Here is a 23203-nt window from a genome sequence, read left to right as displayed (position 1 = left end):
GAATAGTTGGTAATGCAGGTAACCAGTTGAAAATGTAGGCTACGGTATAGGTTTCCAGCGTTTGCCTCCGTTTAATTTCCCTACTTTCTGGACGTGAGTGGCTGAGAACATATTTAAGTGGATGGTGTATATAGGCCCAGAATTTAATGAAAGGGCCGGCAATAGCTACCTCCTTTACGTACGACCATCCAAAAAAACAGCTTTAACCATAAGTATCACACTGCTGAGTTAAGACAGCTCTGACAGCTCTGTGCCACCTACAGATACTGGGAATTAATGCCATGCATAAATGTACTAAATGATATGTTTATGGGGCCTCTGTGGCACATTAAAAACAAAAGTCATATTGCATATACATTTTGTTTTGCCTTGCAGTGTAAAGCTCTCTACCGCACTTTTTATGCATTTATTTGATTTTAAATATTAATGGTACTACTATAAGCCTAACTGAATATTCTAATTTATCTTGGAGATGTTTTAACTGCTGTGTAAAGACACTTTGAGTAGACCCTTTCCTTACAGACCCCGGTTTAACATACAGTACATGTTCATGCAAGCTTTTTTCTCACATCAGTGGGTTTTCTCCGGCTGTGATGTTGCAGCCAAGGGCAAAACTTGAATAAGAAGTGTTATTTGAACATCAAAACAACACATTTGTGCCTGACATCAGATTGTGCAATTCAAAAGACTTCAGTCTTTTTAGATATTTTACTTGTTTTTATCCTCTTGTATCCAAAAACGCGAGAAACATCTAAATGTTGGGTAGGTGTGATTAAAAACAAACGCGATTTCAAAAAAGTTCTCATCTCCCTATTTGCTTACGTGCACGGGTGGTGTGTTGTTCAGGCAGGATCATGTGCGTGCTTTGCGCACAAGAACGCGGCGTCTGGCGACATGACGACACGTACGTTATGGGTTTTTGCGTAATGTTGCTCTCTCCACTTCTGACGGATTTTTGTCGTTTACATAAGAAGCAGATTTAACATCAGAAGCCTCCCACTCCCCGCCCTCGAGCTGGAGAACCCAGAGTCAGCGCGCGCACTGAGCAGGTGGCCGCCCACGAGCCAAACGCTGGAGGAGCCGCGGGAAGCCGAAGCGCGTTTTCCAGGCGCCCCTCCGATAGTTTGCCGCCAAATATCTATGCGCAATTTGAACTCAAATTTAATTTGCGTAATGCCGCGTGTCACGTTTTTCTTTGACATAGAGCTGCTTTTTCTTTCCTCTCAAAATGTTCAAATTGAATCATATTATTATTCATTATTATAACAAAAACAACTATTTTTATAAACCAACCTTTCTTTAACGTTATAGTAGCCATTTGACGTGTGTTTGTCTATGTACGCACATACAGATATGTTTAAACAACTGCCTCTCTCTCTCTCTCTCTCTCTCTCTCTCTCTCTCTCTCTCTCTCTCTCTCTGTCGCTCTCTGTCTGCGCTTCGTTTTCACTTTCTCGTCGTTGCGTCTCCTCCATTCTGGTGTGACCACGCAGTGCTGTTGCTCCACAAGGGGGGGCTGCTGGATATATGCTTTAGTGCCCAACTCACTGCTTTCAAACACTGAATCCAGTTTGTGTGGACAGAGCGGGCGAGGACAGCCCCAGAACCCACAGGAAAATTCCCACATCCCCGACACACACCGAGAAACCAACCGAGCCTGAGACATACACCTCCCTGGAGCTTTCACACCACCTGAGGACTTCTTATCTGGACAACGAAAGGACCCATACGATTTATTGGCTTTAAAGGTCTGGATTAAATAATACATTTGGGAAACAGTGCAACACTCAGAAGTGACAGAACCGAAATACACATTAAGAGGATCTGCTGTGAATTTATGGATGCTTGTTTCTTTACTCGGTCTCAGGAGAATCTCTCTGCCACTGGAGAAAACAGACCTTCTTTGTGTCATCGTTTCAGCAGATATTGCCTGTTGAAAGAATGAATGCACACAACTTATTCTGAAGAAGTTGGAGGAATAGTCGTGGGCATTTTGAGAAGGTTTTTTCGCGCTGGGAAACAGATGGGACATGACAACTTTTTGAAGGTAACCAATCATTATGATTGATATAACCTGATTAAAGCCCATAATTTACATGTGTATTTCCAGCTCCGTTTGACAGGCCAATTTAATTAAATGCGTTTGCTTAAACAGCACATATGACCAAACACGCAGTAGGTGTTATAGATCCCAGCGTATAATACTCGTCATTGATCTCAATGAACTTTTAATATATTTCGTTTTACGGTGTTGTTGAGTGGAGGCTAAAGGTTATTTTCTTAACAAACTGTAGTGAGACGTCTCTGTCTTTTACAAAATTGTAAGTGTTAGAATTCCACGATTTGTTTGTTTTAAGGTATTTAAACACTCCGCTGCGTGCGTTGGTTTTGTCTGGACAGTTTCGCTGTCCAAGGTACCGGATTGCGGAGGTGACATCCCGGTGGACAAAGCGGGGTTTGACACAATAAAATTATCCGATTAAATAGATTGCGTGTTTTGTAGTTTTTAACGCAAGGCGTGTACTGTTTATTTCGTTGGCTTTACAAAGTGCGCGATACATGCTGGTCTCGTCTCCCTTGTGGAATGGGAATACTGTACACCTTAGCGGTTCACGTCTCATTTTTCCTGCACAACAAAAAGAATCAAATATGACCTGTTAGTCGGTATTTTATTTTACCATACCCTGTATTAGTTAAACCTGGAGCAAAGTTTTGTTCAAACGTAATGTGGTTGATTTCTCACAACTTGTTCTGGAATAAAAGTTGGCTTGCGTTCTTTGTTGTTCCGTTTTTCAATCGGGTGCATGTATAAGTGTAGCCTATGTTTACAAAAATACAGTTTTGGTCTATATATGAAAGAGTGACGATTGTAATTGCATTAAGTTATTTTGATGCGCGCAGTTTTGCGCATGAAACGGTTGTACTTAATTTGAGACGAATTAGGATAGTTTTTTGATCTTACCGATGTTTGGAAAATATGAATATGTTTGCACCAGAAGATAGAGTCTGTTTTGTCCGGTTCCGTGATGATGTCCCTCTGTAACGATGAGAATAAAAAGCAAGCTCTCTCATTCTCGGGCTAGCTGATAAGCGGACTTTTTTTGTTTATAAAGGTTGACACGCGCTACATATGGTAGGCTATTATACACTTCTCGTGAAACCGCTCGTTTACTGAATGTGTGTTTTGTTGGTGTTTGGCTGATGGTCAGTGGGTGAAAGTTCCGTGTTTGTACAGCAGGGGGAAGTCTGCCAGCGCTCAATTCCCTCAGCGGAATAGGGGCATAAACGGGGATCACGGAACAGGAGATGCCTCACTGCGCACTTTGAGCCTCACCAGAGCCTCTGCAGCACAGCCGACAGCGCAGTCTATGCCTGTGATCCTCCAACAGGTTACGATGCTGCTTGACTTAAACATGATGTGCAAGATTGCCTTGTCTGTAATTGCAACAACAATTAAAATGACATTTACGCATGCGCTTTTTATCAAGAGCTCCATTGGATTCAAACCTGCATTGCCCCACCGATTGAGCTACAAAAACACTTTTGATGATGTCATTTAGTATCGTGTAATTTCATTTTTGCATTTCAGTCTGTGCCACCGCTTCTGAATTAGTATTATGAATGCCCTATCAGTGCTGTCCGACTGCCCCTTTTCTGAATGCAGCTCACCCCATGCAGAGACTCAGAAGAGGCATAGGACACAACACTTGCCCTGTGGCCGTGTATATTTAGAAGGCTGTGTTTTCTTTATCTTGGGAATGAAGGGGGGCGATACCTTGAGAATAAAAATAGATCACGGCGGAGCAGGCTGACAGCATAGTTTTGAATCACGAGCCGGGGTGAAATCGGACAGGGTGGCACTATTGTCTTTTTGGGGGGCAGCCATGCGTGCCTTTTAAGCTAGATGTCCCTCTTTATGCTCTCTCATCCTTATTCTGTCATTTCGTTCCTCTCCTATATGGATGTGTAAATCATCAGTTGACCGATATTGTCCGTATACTTCTGTAGAAGTCTGTACAGAGGAAATGTGTGTGCGCGCACCCGTGTCGTGTTCGCTAGCCTGTTTGTGACAGGTTCCTCCTCCAAACCCGTATCTGCAGAGACCCTAATGCTCGCTCTTTCTTTGTTTATAAGACGCCTCATCCTCTCGAAATAGCACTTGCTGCTTTCAGTGTCGAGAAACTTGGAAGGAAATTCAATCTGCAGTGACAGTCAAACCGTGATAAAGAAATGTGGTCATGTTTGTGTTTTTTGTTTGAGGCGGATATTTAGTAGACAAGAAATGACTGCCAAAGAGTGAAGGAAAGGATGCACAACGTGTTACAGGCTCAAACATGCATCACCCACGGTAGCGTCACGACTTTGAAACCTTCAACCCACATAAGAGTCCAGTCAAGTATTTGTGATGTAGATCGCTCAAAGTAGGATGTCTTCCCGTGATAGAGTTGGTATGAAAAGGGAGGCAGGTGCTGAGAGAATGGGATTGGTATTTGCAAGGTGCTAACCGATTAGTGGCGTGATTGTGCAGAGGGAGCCTGTGGCCCCTGGCCATCCACGATGAGCACAGCGATCAGGATTGGAACCTGCTGCATTTGGCGTTTCTTTCTGTAATTATGGTCTAAATCACAGCCTGTGCTTCTGCCTTATGAATCTTAGAGACAGAACTAGCTTGGAACAAGGTGAAAAACAGGATAAAGAGCATTAGGTTTGCTCAGGTCCTGAATCCTATCCTGACAAAAAGCGTATGAATGGCTGGCTTTTTAAACATTGTGTTTGTGTGTTGCATGATGCAACTTTGGTCGTTTAAGAGTAAACGTATGTGTGTTTGCATAATTTCTGAGAAACGGTGTGGCAGACCTTGAATTGTATATAAGACATCGACTCGGTCCATCTCCTCATTATCATATCGTGTGGTTTGGAGAAATCTTTTTCAATCTGCTCTTAAAAAATATCTTTTGTCTTAGGTTCCTGTTTTACATGTTTTCCCTGAGAATACAAATTTCAGATGTCTCATATGTGTTTTGAGCTTCTTGGGATCCAAAATTAAATATTACAGTATGAACTTAGGCATTTATCATCCATTTTTTGTGCCATTTTTTGCCTTTTTATTTAGTACAGTGAGAGAGAGGACTGGGGCGGGATTAGGAAAGGATCACAAGCTGGGATTCGAACTCGGGTCACCCTGAGCAAAAGTGGTACATGTTGAAGCACTTGCCCACGAGGCTATTTGTTCTGACTCTTATCAAAATTTTATAGACGCTTTATAGACCACTTCTGAAAATGTAAACTCTGGTCCAGAAGAACTTCCTGTTTCAGTTTTTTGACACTACATGACAGTTTGAATTAAATACATCCAACGTAACATTTAGAACTGACTCAGCATGTCAAAAGAAACATCTTTAAGTTTGAATTATATATCTAAGATGACAAAGTGGTGAAAATAAAATAAATGAAACCGGAAGTGCTTCTGGACCAGTGGTGCAAAGTGGTCTATACGAGCTATCGAATGCCACACAATCATTTGAAAGCTCTATTCTCTCTGATGGACTTTTAAAAGGAAGCATTTAATTTTCAAGGCATAATTGAGAACACTTTCAAATCTGCAGAGCTGTGAAACGGCAACAACTAAGCAATAACATTTTCCTTTGGGTTGATTCAAAAGTTCACATGCTTATTGAGTCTACAGCAGTCATTCCAGACGGACACTCTTTAAGGTGCTTCAGGATTCCATAGAAGAATTATTGAGCAATTGGTTCCAAGAACCTTCAACATCCGCAGAACCTTCCTGGTTCCGTTTCTGAATTGCAAAAAGGTTCTTTAGACTATAAAAATTTAAGAAAGATGATCATCAAAAAAACGGTTCTTTTCTGGCATCGCTGTGAAGAACCTTTTGTAGCACCTTCATTTTTAATAGTGAGGGTGGAAACATGGGAAATGGATGAGGCTTTTGAGTTCTGAGTGCAGAGTCAGGCTGAAGGTTTTTGCTCTTAGAAGCAGCGATCTCACAGATCGGCTCTCAAAATAAACTTGCGATAGCTTCAGGGAGGGGAACACCTTGTTTGAGAACGCTCCATTCACACCCAAACACATGTGCAATTACGCAGTTAAACTCCAGAAGTGGAAAGACGGCAGATGACACGATTGTGTGAGGACTTCACCAGCACCGCACGGCACCTTTATCGCTCATTATAGAAGGGAAACCACGACTAGTCCATGATGACGAAAACGCTGTTCTTTGCCATGCGCTTATTCATATTTGTAAATGTCAAACGCTGTGCGTGGAGGAGTTTCATTGTGTCTGTAGCATCCATATGGATGTCAGAGACAAACCACATCTGAATCTTTTTTCTATTCGGTTATTATTCTCTCTTTGTCTTGTGTTTGCTTCATCTTCTCTTGTTGCGACTCTTTCCCTTCTTCGACTTATTTCCTTATCACATCTTGACTTCTCTTGTATCTCTTCTCACATGCTTGTTTGTAGATTTTTTTCACAATGTTTGTAAAATAGCTTTGATAGTTCTCTCACCATTTACCAGGTGAAAATTTGCCTGGCCGTCACATACAAGAGACTTAATGTTGATTATGCATCATTTAATTGAAGCATCTCCCTATTGTTGCTAAAGGTCTTCAATGAAGATGTTCCAAGCTAATAAGATTTCACTTCTTTGTTCCTCGCTGCTGGTCAAATGCATAAATATATTTGATGTATATTGATACATAAGCCGTCCAGGTCGGGATCTGACTCATTAATGCTTTATATGGGGATCTATAAAGCAGCAGTCAGTGCAGTATCATTATGGAGCCTATAAACAGATATGAGACTAAAACAATGAGTCAGTAAAAAGACGAATATATCAAACCAGAGAAAGCTATGACACATACATTTTAAATATCCCTTCATTTGCAGCCACAAACTTTCCTAAGAGGACAGCAGAAGACAAAGCACCTGACTTTTCTCTTTGACTCGCTTATTTGACTCTGAAGTCAGTTGTTTTTGGAGAAGACAGCGTGTCATTCATGCTAAAACTGTTTACACAAAGGGAGTCCCTGTCTGCATCAACGCGTGCAGGAATAAATGGCTCCAAATTGTCACATCCTAAAGTGCCAGCGTGACTTCGTACAATAAATCTTTTTTTAAAGATTTTCTCAAAAATGCGGAGGCTTGTGCGACGTCAGTTTAAGGCCATTTCGTGTACAAACTTCAATCAAAGGGGCCTGTAATAGCGAATGAATGGATGTAGTCGCTCTTTTTACGCCTGTCTATGTTCTCTCGTGAGAACAATGCTGCCTTTGATGTGAAGTGCATGCATAATCCCTAGTATCTTGCATCGCATCTGTCTTGTCGCAAATCTCAGAAGGCCCTCGTCTCCAGAGCGATGTTGTTAAGTCCCCCGCCACGCCGGCGTGTCACTCTTTGCGTCCATGTTGCTGTCGACGCTGTGCTATTCTAACTCGCCTGACTCCACTATAAGTGTTTGATTTCTGATGACATGTTTGTGATTTTAAATCGCTGCGTGTCAATGTTCTGCTCATGTTCTGTCGGGGTGCTTAATTCGTTTTTTTTGTTAGTTTCAACGAAATGCGACAGTCGTCGTTTCCCTTGCCGATTTTGTCTTCTGCTCCACCACAGATAAACTCCGGCGCTGCTTATCTGTATTTTTTTGGCTTTCGAGCCAAATGTATCTGCAGCTAATTAGACTCGCATTTCCATCTTTGTTTATTATAAATGTATTTCTGTATGTTTTCCTCTTCGATAAACAAGCAGAGAGATAAGAAAAGCTCATGGAAAAATGGAAAACATCTGCTGCTGGAAGTGCGAAGCGTCCAATCTGGCCGCGTCAGCCTTTTTGGAAGCTCTGGTGAAGTGGAGCGTTTATGTCTGGCAGTGCAACCCCGGCCTTTCCATCCCATTAATTTCCAAACTCTGCACAAATGTGCTTTTCCTCAGGCGGACTGCAGCTGCATAACTGTTTACTGCACATATATTATGCGCTTTGTGTGTACCAGGGTGGTCTTTAATACCTGGAGAAAGCTGTCCGTTATCGACCCAGGTGATTGTTCGGCTGGCGTGTGCACAGATCTGCCATCTAGGTCTTGTACCAAAAAACTTTTTGAGCCAGTTGCCAAAGCTATGTCATTGTGACGACGCTGGGCTGCAGGTAGTGTAATTGTCAAGACAATTCTGGTTTGACACCACTCGATATACGGATAGACAGACAGCTAATGTGACTATTATAACGCACCAAATCTTGGGAAAAAGTGGCTTATATCTAAAAGAATTGTTCTCCGCTTTGCACTGACGCGCAAATGTCAATCCTTTCCCATAGCCCATCAATTCTAGTATAAGGAGACTATATATCTTTTGTAATGAGAGAGCGAGAAAGTGATTATGCGCAATATAATCTCGCTTTGTCCCTCTAACGCTTTCAGGTCTGGACAGTTTGATGGATGGAGCTGGTCATCTCTCAGGCGCTGACAGCGATAGCCTGTGTCAGGCCTCACATAGTGACACGGCTCGATCGTTTCCTTCCCCCTGACGTTCTTGGGCTCTTTTAGCATTATCATTACTCTACTGAGGACAGATGGGATAGAGTTGCCTTAAAAGAAGAGGCTTGGATTACAGTGTTTGCTGTCCCATCAGTGCTGTCATTGCGTGTAATCAACCATATCCCCCTGTGCATTCTGTGGGACTTGGCCTCTCACGCACAGCTCTGCTGGAAAAAACAAGGTCGTACCAGCTTAAGGTGGTCAAGCTGGTTTTTGGAACACAATAGCTGGTCCAAGATGTTCTACCAGCCTAGCCAGGTCCCCACCAGCTGGTAGTCCAGCTGGTCAACCAACTCAACCAGTTTGGATCAGCAAGTGACCAGCTTGGTGCTGCTAGAAACCAGACACCATGTTCCAAAACACAGCTACCCCCTAAAGCTGGTTTTAGCTGGATTTTGTTGTAAGAAGGCCTTCTTTTAAATCATATCTTGTCTGTGTATCTGTGGGTGTTACAAACAAAAGACACACCCATGACATAGGCAGGACCCCACCCCAGCGCTGGCCAACATTTGGGCTCTGTCCAAAACCTTATGAGCGTCCTCACTGTCTACTTTACTGTACATACAGTCTTCTATGGGAGCATCCTACTTGAAGTGGCACATCAATAAAGGCAATGCACCAGTGACAAGCAAAAATACTCAAATGCATAGCACAAAAATTAAGTAGAATATTATGAAATCATCTGTGAATTGTTGTCATTTTACAGTTTAATGTGTGGCTTTTTGGCTTAACATAAACAAAAATCAAGTTTTGAGCAATTACATTAACATCTTTTGACCTTCTCGACCGTAAAGCTTATAATAATGATTTATAATCTACGCTGTCAGATACGTTTTTGCAAGAAATGTCGTTGCTCTTTAACCTATGCTGCGGTGATTTAATCCCGGGTTGGGTCAAATATAATCGTTGTTAGGCTATAACCTCGTATCTCCATGTTTCATGAATCATTACTATTGGTCGGTTTTCCAAATATTTAACCAATTAAAAATGATTGAAAAGAGCTTGACAACACAAAAATGCATTGATTTTCTTTTCCTTTCCTGTGAAGTGGCAGCTACAAACTTTCAGTCCAACATTGCCTATGTAACCATTATCTAGTCCCAGCATTTTTTTTAGAGTATATAGGCTGCCGTTGTACTGAATGATTTCGTTATTCCTTACCATAGTACTTTAAAGAACACCGTGTTTTTGGTATAGGTAAAAAAACATTGTTACTTCTGTACTTTATTGTTAGCGGGGTAAGAACACACGTACATTCCTCCAGGCTCCATATGGACAAATGCATGCCCGATGTCTTCAGAGACCCCGCTGCAAAGTGCCTGTGTGGAGAGCTAATTGTTGTCGCTGGATAATTGTGCCCTGAAGATCTGTCTTGGTTTATTTAGTTCTGTGACGAGCAAACCACGGCAGACCCCTCAGGCTCCGTAAGGCCGAATGGAGACAAATCACGAAAAGAGAAACCGAAAGAGCAGGCGCTTAATGCAATTAGCCAGTGAGCATAATGGTAAAATCCTTATTGACTTTTTGTTTGTTTGTGAGACATCTGTGTGCCAATGCCCCCACTTTAAGAGCGCTCTGTTAAACAGTCTACATACAGTATCAGCTCACTTCACATATTTACGTATTCATTTATTCATAGCCATGTAGTAAGATGTTATGTGCCGTAAGCCTGCAGGTAACGCTCGTAAATTTCCCGCCATTGATTTGTAGTAGATATTGATTTCCTCGCTCTCTCTGGAGCGGCGGGGAGAAATAAGCTTTGTTTGGTGGGCCGGCCTTGCGTAAATCAGCCTGTGACATTTTGATAGCTGGAGATGTAGTGGAGAAAAGCAAATATCATTAGAGAGGGGGCCGGTTAAAAACTGTCACTCAAAGTCTCCATTATTAATCGAACGACCGTGTCACGCTCAGAATGGATGTGGGAAGGGAAAGCGGAGTTATCCGTAAACATAAAGGGATGAAGAGAACGCGTGAGAGAGAGAGAGAGAGAGAGAGAGCGAGGGATGAACTTGTTCGCTAGTCAGTCCGAGAGTCTCTCAGTAAACAGCGAGTCGTAAATATTTCAGCCGTCATGGCAAAGTGTCGACAGCTGTTCCCATCTGCATATTAATGAAGGCAGAGGCGAGGGACCCGATCTCAATGGGTCCCTTCAGCTCTACACTCTCTCACACTCCCACACACCCACGTCCAAACGCTTTCTCCCGGAGCTCACGGCTCTCCATCACTGGATGTGCATTGTGCTCCCCGTGCATCCCTCAGGATCCCACGTAGGCTATCTACAAAAACACTTGTGCGCTTGTTTCTCCAGAGCAGCCGTGAGGTCAGTATACCAAAGAAATCCCCTGCTTTTAGAGAAAGCGACCAAGTGATACGCAAAGCTGTAGAATGGCTGACAGATAAGCTCTTGAAAGATTACCTTTGTTATGATATACATTATGTTGTGAGAAGAGCCCACCTGCCCCTTAACAATTGTGTAAGGACATGTTTTATTTGAAATGTTCAAAGTCCATAAATATTTAATTAAGCAAAAAGGTGCGAGGGGTCATAAATGCCTGCGACCACTAAATATTTTGTAAGGTTCCTATTTCTGTTTTCTTTACAAAGAAATGACTAGACCAAGGACCGAGAGTGAGTGAATACCTTTTTGGTAAAGTGTTTTCAGCTAACAAACTACTTTATATACACTATTTTAGCAAAGCCAGTGGCATCCTGCAATAAAATTTACCTTCACATTTATTCTTCTGACAAACGTTTTTATTCGCTTTTTTTATGCAGTCTATACTTGTATCACTATTTAATCGAATTCATGACCTTTGCATTGCTAGCGCAATTCTATTGATTGAGCTACAGGGAAACTAGTTTCTAAATTTTAATAATGAATAACAACATGATGCTGTGCAATCATGTTGTGCAATCTTGGAATTGTATGGTTCTGACATTTTTTTTTAGTTTTAGTTTTTTAGTTTTTTTTAGTCAGTTTTACTGACTATTGAATAGTAAATTCTTCTATTCACATATTCTGTGACAACGTCAATTAGCTCAATATCTAAAAAATGTTAAGAATGCAGATAGAACGTGACAAAAGTGAGACCTTGTCATAGCCAGGGTTGCCAGATCTGCATAACAAAACCAGCCTATGCGGAGCCATATAGGGTTTAAATGAAACTTTGCTTATGAATGCATATATAAAACACGTGCATACACATATATAAATGACTCACATATATACAGTAGTATGAAATCCATACCAATACATCTTACTGTATGTTATTAATGCATGCATATACACTTGTGAATAACTTGCATATGCCTGTAAACTTCATGCACACAAACACCTATAGACACTCGTGTATACATATAAACTCGATACATGCATATACATCTACACTGTAAAATAAAATCCCGTAAAAAACGGATAAAGTACTGGCAGAAAATTACCAGTACATTTTGCTTTATTTTACAAACATTTCCGTTAATGCTAAAATGCAATTTAATGCAGTGCAAAATGTAAAATACAGGTAAAAAAACTGTAAAAATGAATATGAACAATTGCCCTATTTTTACGGATTTTTTAATAGATATATAAACAGTGTATAAACAGTTGCATGTACATATACACTTCCTGCATGCATACATCTTTAAATCCTGGCGTTTACATATAAACTTACACATACACGCATGTAAAACACTCGCATATACTCTACATTAAAACATGATCCATGCGTATTCACTTTTAAATCACTCACACAAACATACAATCTCGATGCATGCAGCATCACTTATAAAACATGCTCGCACATATACTTAACAAGAACGCGTCTTTTGTTTGCAGAAATCTGCAAGTGATATGTGTACGGTTTATCAATTTGTGGCTAGAGATTTCAAAAATTGAGGGTACAGTTTACAAAATGGAGGGCACAGATTTGGGGTACAGTTTGTTTATCTGTGAGCACGGTATGGCAAGGAGGGAACAGTTTAACATCTGTGAGTACGGTTTTTAAACTGAGGGGACGAATTACTTGTTAAGTATTTGCGTGCGTGTTTTATAAGTGACGCTGCATGCATTGAGTTTGTATGTTTGTGTGAGTGATTTAAAGGTGTATATGCAGGGATCATGTTTAGATGTATATGCGAATGTTTATAGATGTATATGCATGTACTGAGTTTATATGTATACGCTGGTGTCTATAGGTGTAGGTGTGCCTGACGTTTACATGTATATGCGAGTTATAGTATGTTAGTATGCACATGCATTTTACATGTATTTGCTTGAACATCCGATAGTATACATATATTTGTAATTTATATACGTGTATGCACGTGTTTTATATATGTATTCATAAGCGAAGTTTGATTTAAACCCTATATGGCGCCTCATACCAGCCCAATGGCTGATCAAAACTAGCCCAGCGACCCTAGGCCAAAAATCAAATATCAAAATATGCCACTCCGACACTAAATACATAAATAAGAAAAAACTGAGGCAACAGTTTAAAAGAAGCCTAATTCTGCAGGAAAACTACAGACTTGGCAACCCTGGCCATATCTGTTGCCATAGTCTGGAAAGAATTTAGGAATACCAGCAAAAGATTTGAATAGATTCAACATTTGAATACTCATGTATCTTTCCTGAGTGGCCAAAGTCATGAAACTTGAAAGAACGTGAAATGACACTGTGAGCTCCACTAATGCATTAACAAAGGCTTTTATCTGCAACGTTGAGGCCCGATTATGTGTGACTCTATAGCTGTCATTCCCTCTATAACAATATCATCTTAACGTAAAATATATTCCGATAAACCAAAATCAGTGTGCAGTCCAACCATCTGACACCATAACAATTCAGACTTCTTTGTCTCGAGTGTTATAGAGTCCTGATGCAATACTCTTGGTGACGCCAACTGACTGCATAATCCTCCTTTCTTCTCCCACCGCAGATGTCCCCTGTAGTCATTGGATGGGAACTGACTCATGTTAACAGAGTGGGATTGTTAGTGCTGTTATGGAGCCGATGAGAGCCGTACTGTGTCTGGGTGACATTGAGGACAAACGTTGCATGCTTCTTAAACACACACAGAAGATGATGTGAGGTCATTCAGTTTCTCAGCTGCTGGACTCCAGCCCTTGACCTTGCACGCCCTCAGAGCCATCAAAGCTTTGTTCTATAATCCTGATCGAGTGGATGTTTTTAATTTTTAATTAGCCAGAGTCCGTCTTTTAGGCACTGTCCCAAATGTCATCCTCATCCTTCATGGTGCTCCTTCAAATCTACAGTTTGCTGCATGGGCTGTTGGGTAATGGTCCGCCGTGGAGTTCACATTAGTGCAGATCCCATCAGGAAACGTTGTAGGACATTACATTTATGCATTTGGCACTCTTTTATCCAAAGCCAATTACATTGCATTTGAGGTATATATTTACCAATATATGTGTTCTCTGGGAATCGAACCCATGACCTTTTGCACTGCTAATCCAACGCTCTACCAGTTGATCTGTAGCTGTAATTTATGTCTACATCTGGTGTGCCACTTTGGATAGAATCTTAGAGAGACTGAACCTTAGTCGGCACAAAGGTTAGGGGTTCAAATCCCAAGAATGCACTTGCTAATAAAATGTATACCCTGAATGTACCTTAAGTCACTTTGGATAAAAGCACATGTGTAAACGTCTGGCACGTGTAAAAGTAAACTGTAGTGAGGTGGAGAGATGGATGGCTGGCAGGTATTCGCAAACCAAAAGGTTGCAGGTTTTGCATTCCTTAAAAAAAATGTGATCATACATCTTGGCTCATTGCCGTTCTATTACCTTGTGCGGCTATAGATGTGGTGTCTGGCTCATTTGCAACGGGCGTGATATAGCTTGATTGGATTTGATATTCAGTACAATTCCCCCTCATATGTATCTGATTATGTTCAGGCACAAAGCACTCATTATCCATGGGATTGATTCTGATGGAAAGAAAAGAGGACGGTCTCCACACCATCTGCAACAGCCCCACTGTGACATGTGTGAATTATGAGCGATTAGCCATTTCATCTCCCGAACTCTCCCCAACACTCCCTGCACGGTAAAATGCACACAGAGACACTCGCGCACACACAGGACCCAGTGTTTTTTCCAGCCACGCTTGATTCATTTTGTCACCCTTCTTCAGGAATTAAAGAACCCCTTTTAAGCTACCCGAGCTTCGGGTTGTAAATGTTTTTGACAAACCACCACAACAATGAATCTGTTTATCATTACCAGCCCATAAAAGTGTTTGTAAAGCCACTTTTGTAATTTTCTTTGTTTGGTGGTGCTATAATCCGAGTTACAGATGTTGTAAATTAGAGCCATATTCAGCGCCGCATCCTTTCCAAGCCCTTGCTTGGGTGTCATGTGCGGAAGATAATTACTTTCTTTCAGCTGAGGAGATGAAGCCATTGGGCATTTTCTGGACGGTTGGACAAAACCGACCCAGATGTGAGAGCTAGATAAGAGGGTAAATTATTTATTTAATGAACTGTTGGTTCACACATGTAATCAATCGAGGAAGGTAATGAAAGGGCTGGCCCGCCGAATCTGCGTATGTTAGCCGGCAATGAAAAGAGCTGAAAATAGATTCATTAGAGACTCATTCGCTAGAAATTGCGGACGAATCGTAATCGTTTGCTTACAAAATTTCCGCTGGATATACAGCAGGTGCATATGCACAGAAATGTGTTCTACTCTTCGTAATGTTGATAATCTGGAGTGTTCGAAATGAGAGAGTGCACTCGGGGGTTTTACGCAAAGATCTGTGTGTTTATTTTCTAGATCCATTATCTTTTTGAAGGTTATTGCTTGAATTTTGCGTCAGAAAAAGGAGGAGAGAGAATACGATAGAAAAAATGAATGAAAAAAGGGAATGGAAGTGAAACTAAGAGAAAGAAAGGAATTAATAAAAGAGGAGAGAATGAGAGCAGAGAGTGAGGAGAAAGAAAGAAAGAAAGAAAGAAAGAAAGAAAGAAAGAAAGAAAGAAAGAAAGAAAGAAAGAAAGAAAGAAAGAAAGAAAGAAAGAAAGAAAGAAAGAAAGAAAGAAAGAAAGAAAGAAAGAAAGAAAGAAAGAAAGAAAGAAAGAAAGAAAGAAAGAACGTAAGAGAAAGAACAAATGAAAGAAAGAGAAAGAACGAACGAACGAAAGAAAGAAAAAAGATAGAAAGAGAAGGAACAAAGTAAAGAAAGAGAAGGAAAGAAAGAAAGAACCATTGGTTGAAACTTTAAGGACATTGGCCTTCTTCACACAGACATGTCCATTAATCTTCATTCTGCTGTCTTGTGTAAGTGGTATGTGTCTCTCTTCTCTCTGCTGTGGATCTTCAGCTTTATTCCTTTCTTCAGACAGTTAGACGCCTAATTGAAATTAGCGTCAGGTAAGCGCTAGTCTGTGGCAGGGATGACAGGGAAAACAAACAGAGCTGAAGCAGGCGTGCCAGGGGAAAGAGAGCATGCAGACGCAGCCTGTTAGATCATCACACAAACAGATGTTCACTTCCCTCTCTTTCCTCCATCATTTGTCCTCCTAACATCCACTCTGTCCCATACATGTCTGTCTTCTGCTTCCCTTCATGTCAATATTTCATCTCTGTGTCCCTCTCTGAACATCTGTTTCTGAAAATGCTGCGATAGATATTTGGAACAGCTAATATTTTAATACAGTGCTGCGTTGAAATCTTGATAAAAATCGGTGGTGTATGACATTTTGGGTTTGATATTGCGTGTCTTAGAGGTGTGAATGTCTGACCCTGATCCACAATGTTAATCAAAAGTGCCCCACAACTGTTCATTTTCCTTCATTCTTCAAAATATCTTCTTTTGTGTTCAGCAGAAAAAAATTATAAAGAAAATTTTCCTACTATGATAGTCAGTGATGGCCAAGAGCTGTTTGGTTACCAGCATTCTTCCAAATATCTTTCTCTGTGTTCAGCAGAACAAAGACATTTATGCAGATTTGGAACAACTTGAGGGTGAGTTAATGATGACCGAATTTTCATTTTTGGGTCATTATTGCAAGATAGCATTGTCATTTTTGTCGGCTATCTCTTTGTAACCTCCCAATGTAACTTTACCATCTGGATGAGAATCTTTCTATCTGTTATTGCTGTAGGCAAAACCATGAATGTAACCGTTACAATTAAGAATTGTGAGCGGCTCAACAGGACTTTCTGAGAACAAGAGCACCTCCATCTGGCATTAACTGTTTGCTGATGTAAGATGCTTAACTCGCCCGCGTTTGCCTGGTAGGAACAGAAGCAGGTTATAAGTTGATGAAAGAAGGCCTAGCACAGTAAACACATTCATCACCACGGACAGATAATTATCTCTTTAATTCCACAACCGTGCGAGGTCTAGGTCTTGTTGTCGTAGACGCTGAAGAGCAAATAGAGGAGAAAGAGGTTCGTCTTTAAAGAAGCAGCCATGCTTGATGTCTTATGTTTGTTGGAATAACCTTGTTGGCTTGTAGATCTCTAATTTCAGAGGCATGAGAATGAAATAATGGGCGGAGCCAGGAGAGGGATGCGACAGACAAGAGCTCCCATGAGAAACGACAGCTTGTCTTCTCTTCTTTTTCCATCTTCATCTTTCTTTTTTACCTTCACGCCTATTTCTCTTCTAAGTTTTGTTTGGTGTATTTGTCTTCCAAAGCAATTTTTCACCTTTATTAAAGCTAGCAGCGTTTTGGGAGGTGGGAGACATTATTATATTATCATTAGCACTTTGATTGTTTTTATCTAATGAATGTGAAAATCAGGCAACATCACGGCACCCCTTATCAGGTTATAATCTCGCCACGAGGACGTAGCTACAATAGTCAAGGTTTTGCTCACTTGTACTCTCTCTCTAATCCACACATCGGTGCAGAAGGCTGAACAACCGAGAAGAAGCCTCTTCTTTCCGCTTCAGCAATTTTTCCAGCATGTTCAGAAAGCAAGGCCGCACAGCATCTTAACATCAGCCCGTGTTTCCATAACGCCCCGACGGTTCCGAAAAACCCTGTCACGCCCCGCGCGCACGCGCACGTGAGACTGACAGCTCAGGAAATGCTTTGGTGTGTGAATGCCAATGACTCAAAGTGAAAATCGATCGGGCCGTTCTGTTTTCTACTTACCTTCCTCTAGTGCATTATTTTACCCGAAATGTCGTTTTTGGAGGCTCTTCTTCTCTCCCGGACTGACGCGGTGCGTGGAAGCGAGGGCTCAATTAACTGAATAGCAATTTTCTGCGTGTCACCGCTGAACCGCTGCCGATCAATAAACGCGACATGTCGGTAATGAGCTGGCCACACACTCGAAGCCCCTAGCCCAGTGCATGATTCCTGAGGGCAGGAGAGAATAGATGAGCGAAGGACAAAAAGAGCTTCCCCTTTGCTGTACGGTCATCATGGGGGCAGTCGTGGCCTAATGGTTAGAGAGTTGGACTCGTGACCAGAAGGTTGCCGGTTGGATCCTCAGGGCCGGCAGGTAACGACTGAGGTGCCCTTGAGCAAGGCACCTTACCCCTACTTGCTCCCCGGGCGCTGCAGTGATAGCTGCCCACTGCTCCGGGTGTACGTGTGGTCACTACTCTCTGGATGGGTTAAATGCAGAGGTCACATTTCGGGTATGGGTCACCATATCTGACTAATAGGTCACTTCACTTCATCCACGCATCAGTAGAGTTGTTTGATTGAGGAGGTTCTGCCTTGACAACGTAACATAAAGGCTGAGCTAAGCCAAAGGATTAGATGATTACACCCTCCAGCTTCATTACGGATACAGCAACCATGAAAAGCACTGTTTATTCTGTTCGAAACACCCACTCTTCCACTTAGAGCATCTAGAACACAGCTTATCTGGGACCTAGCAGATATGGGCTATTGTTTGTGTGCATGTGTGTGTGCGTGTGCGTGTGCGTGTGCGTGTGCGTGTGCGTGTGCGTGTGCGTGTGCGTGTGTGTGTGTGTGTGTGTGTGTGTGTGTGTGTGTGTGTGTGTGTGTAAAGCAGTGTTTGAGGTCATGCTGGGATCAATTGGAGCGTTTCTATATTATCTGCCTTAGTAGAGCTCCCAGAGAACATGGCCCATACAAAACAAGACTTTGGGGTGTCTGCGCTGTTAGCCACCTCCAGGTCTTCATAACACAGTGTTTAATGAGAGCAGTTGGTCAAGGTTTGGTTACATCTGGTTATGAGTAATATATACAGCCGCAGAAATTTTTTTGAGAAAAAACTTCCAAAATTTGATTTCATCAGCATTTCTAGATGTATTGTGGCCATTGCAGTCCAGTGTCTGATGAATTTCAACAAAATTAAACCTCAGGAGTGACAGCAAATTGAGGTTATCACAAAAAAATGTTTCGTGCTTAAAAGTGAATATGAACTGGTTTTCTTTGTAGTATTTGAAGTCTGAACAATACAGAACATCTTTTCTGTTATTTTGACCTACTTCTACAGTATCTGCATTTATTGCAGGAACTTGTCACTTCAAACCTGTATGACTTTCTTTTTGCAGAACACAAAAGAAGATATTTTAAAAATGGCAGCGGCTATTTACACTAAGTTTCTACACAGCAGCATTTCTTAGCGATATGCGATTTACACTAACCGAAAATAGCTGTATTTTCTTTGGATTAAGTAGAAATAGTAGTTAGATGCTATTTACTTATAAATAGGGGCAGATAACGTTACTATTTGCACCTCAGTATTGTTGTGCATTAAACATTATGCAATAATAACAGTGTAAATCATTATATTTCTAAAAATTATTAAAATGATGCCAATTTATTGAGATATTAAAGCCCTACACCTACCCCTAACCTTACCCTAAATGTAAACTTTATGAATAAAAATGATTACAAAAAATGATACAATTTTATTGAAAACAAATGCCTTAATGATCTGTATGGAAAATGGTTAAAGAGCGTTTTCAGCAAGAGGTGGGTTAGAACCCCGATCTCCAATGCCAAGCTAGACAGACTTTACACCTTACACCAATGGAGGGCGTCGCTGTTTGAAATAGTGTCATTCTTACACTTTTTCTATTCCAATCACGTATTCGTGGGCGGAGCTAGTGCAAATAGTCTCTGCCAACAAGGCGGGCTATTTGTACTCAGTGTAAATAGACACTCCGTTTAAAAATTGTTGGTAACTGAACAATGGCGGTATCTATTGACTGATTGATTGGTTTTGTGGCCATACAATAGAAGTGAATGGTTACCGCCGTTGTTCGGTTACAAACAGTATCTTCTTTTGTGTTCTGCAGAAGAAGGAAAGTTATACAGGTTTGAAATGACAAGAGGGTGAGTAACTGATGAAGGATTTTTTTTACATTTGGGTGAACTATCACTTTAACACAGGAAATTAAGTTTGGTTGACTACCACTGATCTATATAAATGACTGCGCCTAGAATGCTATACCAACGGCAGGAGTTGAATCCACCGGAAGCGATCGCGCCCGCCATCTTGGTATGCCCAACTGACAGAGAGCGCCATTGACGATCTAAAATAACCCGTTTTTCAGCATATTAGGCGCGTGATAAGTTTTTAGTTAACATGTGTTTAAATTAATTGTTTTAAATGTTTTTTTGCAATGTTTATGTTTATTTTGGACAGAATAGGGAAGTATAGAAATCAACAGTATGGCGCAGTAGCTTTAGTGTAATGACGTCATAAACAATCCAGTCATTTGTATAGAAGTGTCGACTACAATAAAAAAAATACAGTTTACCGACAGTACAGACATTGTTGGCTATTGTCTTTCAAAAAGTGGTGACCATTGCATGTGTCCAACATTTGTATATAATTATATTTATACTACAAAACAAACCAAAACTATAATCAATGCGATTCCCTTAAAGGCCGTTTTAACAATAATACTGTGAAGCTGTTTTGAATTGACCTGTATTGTATAAAAAAGTTACTTGACACAGAATTGCATTGTTATGTGGTTAAAATACACTCAGCAACAAACCCCAGCTACCAACCACTCACACCTAGGTTTCAAAAAGTAAATAACTGTTATAAATATCACCTTATGTAAAGCTTCCCATTTTCCCTCATTTATTCCCAGAATCCTCTGGTATTCGTGTATATTAATAAACAGCTTATTGGGCTGGGTTGTTCTTATTTTTTGCGTGCTGAATGTAAGCTAATGCTTTTAGTTAAGGATGATTAACCTAGAATAAAATCTGCGTGGTATCTTCCCGTATAGTATTTGGCTCTCAGGGTGAGCCCGCTGCCAGGGTGCGTACTTTGTAGAGTGACTAATAGCACATGGTACCGTTGCGATTACATCAGAATAGTCTCCGAGATGTCTGTCTGCAGCCCACTCATGTGACCTCACATATTTCTTGTCGTTAAGTGCTGTAAAACTACACGAGACATTGAATTGTCAAGGAAAAGAATGACGCTCGGGCCCGTTCGAGAGATTATCCATCCGCTTTTAGCCTAACGATTCGCTGAGGACGGGGCTATTGATCATTTTGGCGTGAAGCAAATGCACTGGAAATAATGAATGACAGCAGGTGTTCATATTTTTGTAATTGATTGGCCCATAATTGGACAAATTATTGAGCTCACTGATGAAATACAAGATTGAGGGTGACGTTTTGTAGAATGTAACTGCTTTACAGGGAACAAAGAGTTCTTTCTCGATGTGAGGCACAGGTGCGGCACTTTTCAGTCAATGTGACCACGCAATGTCATTTCTGCATGCCAAAGTCAGTCATGTTGCCATCTATACACTCCAGAAGTATATTATTTCCATCTGGCTAATGCTATTTTTTCTGTCTTCTAATCCTGCAGATCTCTCTGAGGCTGTGTGACATCATGGGCGACAAAATGGATCAATGAGCCAAAGTTCCTTCTCGGCCCAGATGGTTCTGCAAACATCCGAGAATATCACCTTGTCAACAAGAGATTCACAAGATAACTTGCCAAAAGTTTGATATCTTCAGCCTCTTCTTTTTTGCACACCTTTTATGTCGTATACAGCCATGATATCAAAATTCTTAAGGAATTGTCCGTCGTTGGTCCTGCTATTGCCTCTTCTTCAACTTCTACGGCTGGATATGCTCAACGCTGCCCCCTCCGGCCCGGAGTCTGACATATGCTCCACCCTAGTCCAGAGCCGTTTCTTTGGCTTTTTTCTCTCGTCTACTGTATTTTCCAGCACCCCTTGCTCCTGGACCCTGCAGAACCCCGACCCACGGCGCTACACTATCTTCATCAAGATCACAAAGCCTACCAGAGACTGCGTTCCTCGGCAGCATCGGACCTTTCAGTTCGACTCCTTCTTGGAGACGACACGAACCTTCCTTGGGATGGAGAGCTTCGACGAGGTGGTAAAGCTGTGTGATGCCTCCACCCATGTTGCCTTCTTGGAGGCAGGGAAACAGTTCCTGCAGATCCGGAAAGGGCTGCCCAGAGCAGGCGCTGGGTCTAGGAACGGGGACGGGGAATTTAAGGTGGAGTATCTTGTGGTTGGGAAGCGGAACCCCAGCATGGCTGCCTGTCAAATGCTGTGCCAGTGGTTGGAGGATTGCCTCACTTACAGTACCTCCAACCGGCCATGTGGTATCATGCAGATGCCATGCCAGTGCTGGGACCAGCCCCCTCCTGACAAAGAAACCATTGGATGCTATCGAGATGGAGTCTATATGGAGAACTGCAGCCCTGTTGTGAAAGACGGAACAACTGATGTAGACTCAAGTGGTAAGCTGACATTTTATGTTTAGTTGAAATCTGTACTGTATGGTTCAATGGTTAATGTTGTTGTGTAATGTGTTGAGTTTTTATCTTTTCTCTAGAAGTTGATTGTTGTTGAATTTTATTGGTATTTCATTTGTGGTAGAAGCAGAGGAATTTCAGATTTATTGGCCGATAGATTTTAAAATATTTTGTTAGTTTTTGTAACCAAAATCCAAGTATATCCAGTTTAAATATGCAATGTGCTTAACTCTTTCCCCGCTAATGACTTTTGCGAGATTACACAGTAGGGGATGCATCTTCTGAAGAACTTTATAGATCCAAAAACATGTAAATGCTCCATGCATGTTTTGTCTTTGAGAAAAACACATTTTTTCAGATTTTCAGAATGTTTTATTTTTTTAAGAAACTTACCCGTGTTTTGGAAGAGATAAAAACAAACTAATCAAAATTGAATAATATGGTGTTTTGTCTGATTACAATATTTGATTTGAAATATTGTTCATGTTCATATATTCATAGAAGAAAATATTTTGGGAACCATGTAAGTTTTGTGAAATTGGTCAAAAATGCTTGCGCCGGCTGGCAACTTTATAAAAACATGCTGGTAGGGAAAGAGTTAAAGTGATAGTTCACCCAAAAATAAAAATTCTGTCATCATTTACTCACCCTCTTGTCATTTCAAACCTTTCTTTCTTCCGCAGAACACAAAAGAAGATATTTTGAAAAATGCCGTTGACCGAACAGCGATGGCAGCCATTCACTTGCATTGGTTTTGTGTCCATACAATAGAAGTCAATGGGTGCCCCTGCTGTTCGGTTATCAACATTCTTCAAAATATCAAAAGAGGTTAAGTAAATGGTGATAGAATTTTCATTTTTGGGCCAACTATCCCTTTAATGTTGTTCTTAAAAGTCAGAAACATACAGTTCACCCAAAAATAAAAATTCTGTAC

At 41.1% G+C, this 23203-nt stretch overlaps 1 protein-coding gene across 11 annotated transcripts in view; it reads left to right on the top strand.

Moving 5' to 3' along the window:
* Positions 1-1471: 1471 nt before the first annotated feature.
* The window catches only part of adgrb1a (adhesion G protein-coupled receptor B1a), a 74669-nt gene continuing 52937 nt past the window's right edge, over positions 1472-23203 (top strand). For 8 of the 11 annotated variants that reach the window (XM_057339400.1, XM_057339397.1, XM_057339402.1 and 5 more), the window contains exons 1-2: positions 1472-2047; positions 21346-22254. In XM_057339400.1, the coding sequence (XP_057195383.1) occupies positions 21522-22254 (733 nt within the window). In that variant the 5' untranslated portion in view covers positions 1472-2047; positions 21346-21521. Of the gene's footprint in view, positions 2048-3209; positions 3390-21345; positions 22255-23203 lie in introns of all 11 variants that reach the window. The other 3 variants (XM_057339398.1, XM_057339399.1, XM_057339407.1) reach the window with 3 other exon arrangements.

This window comes from Triplophysa rosa, linkage group LG8, assembly GCF_024868665.1.
Source record: "Triplophysa rosa linkage group LG8, Trosa_1v2, whole genome shotgun sequence".
In the NCBI taxonomy this organism is placed as follows: domain Eukaryota; kingdom Metazoa; phylum Chordata; class Actinopteri; order Cypriniformes; family Nemacheilidae; genus Triplophysa; species Triplophysa rosa.
This window is presented reverse-complemented; position numbering and strand designations above follow the sequence as displayed.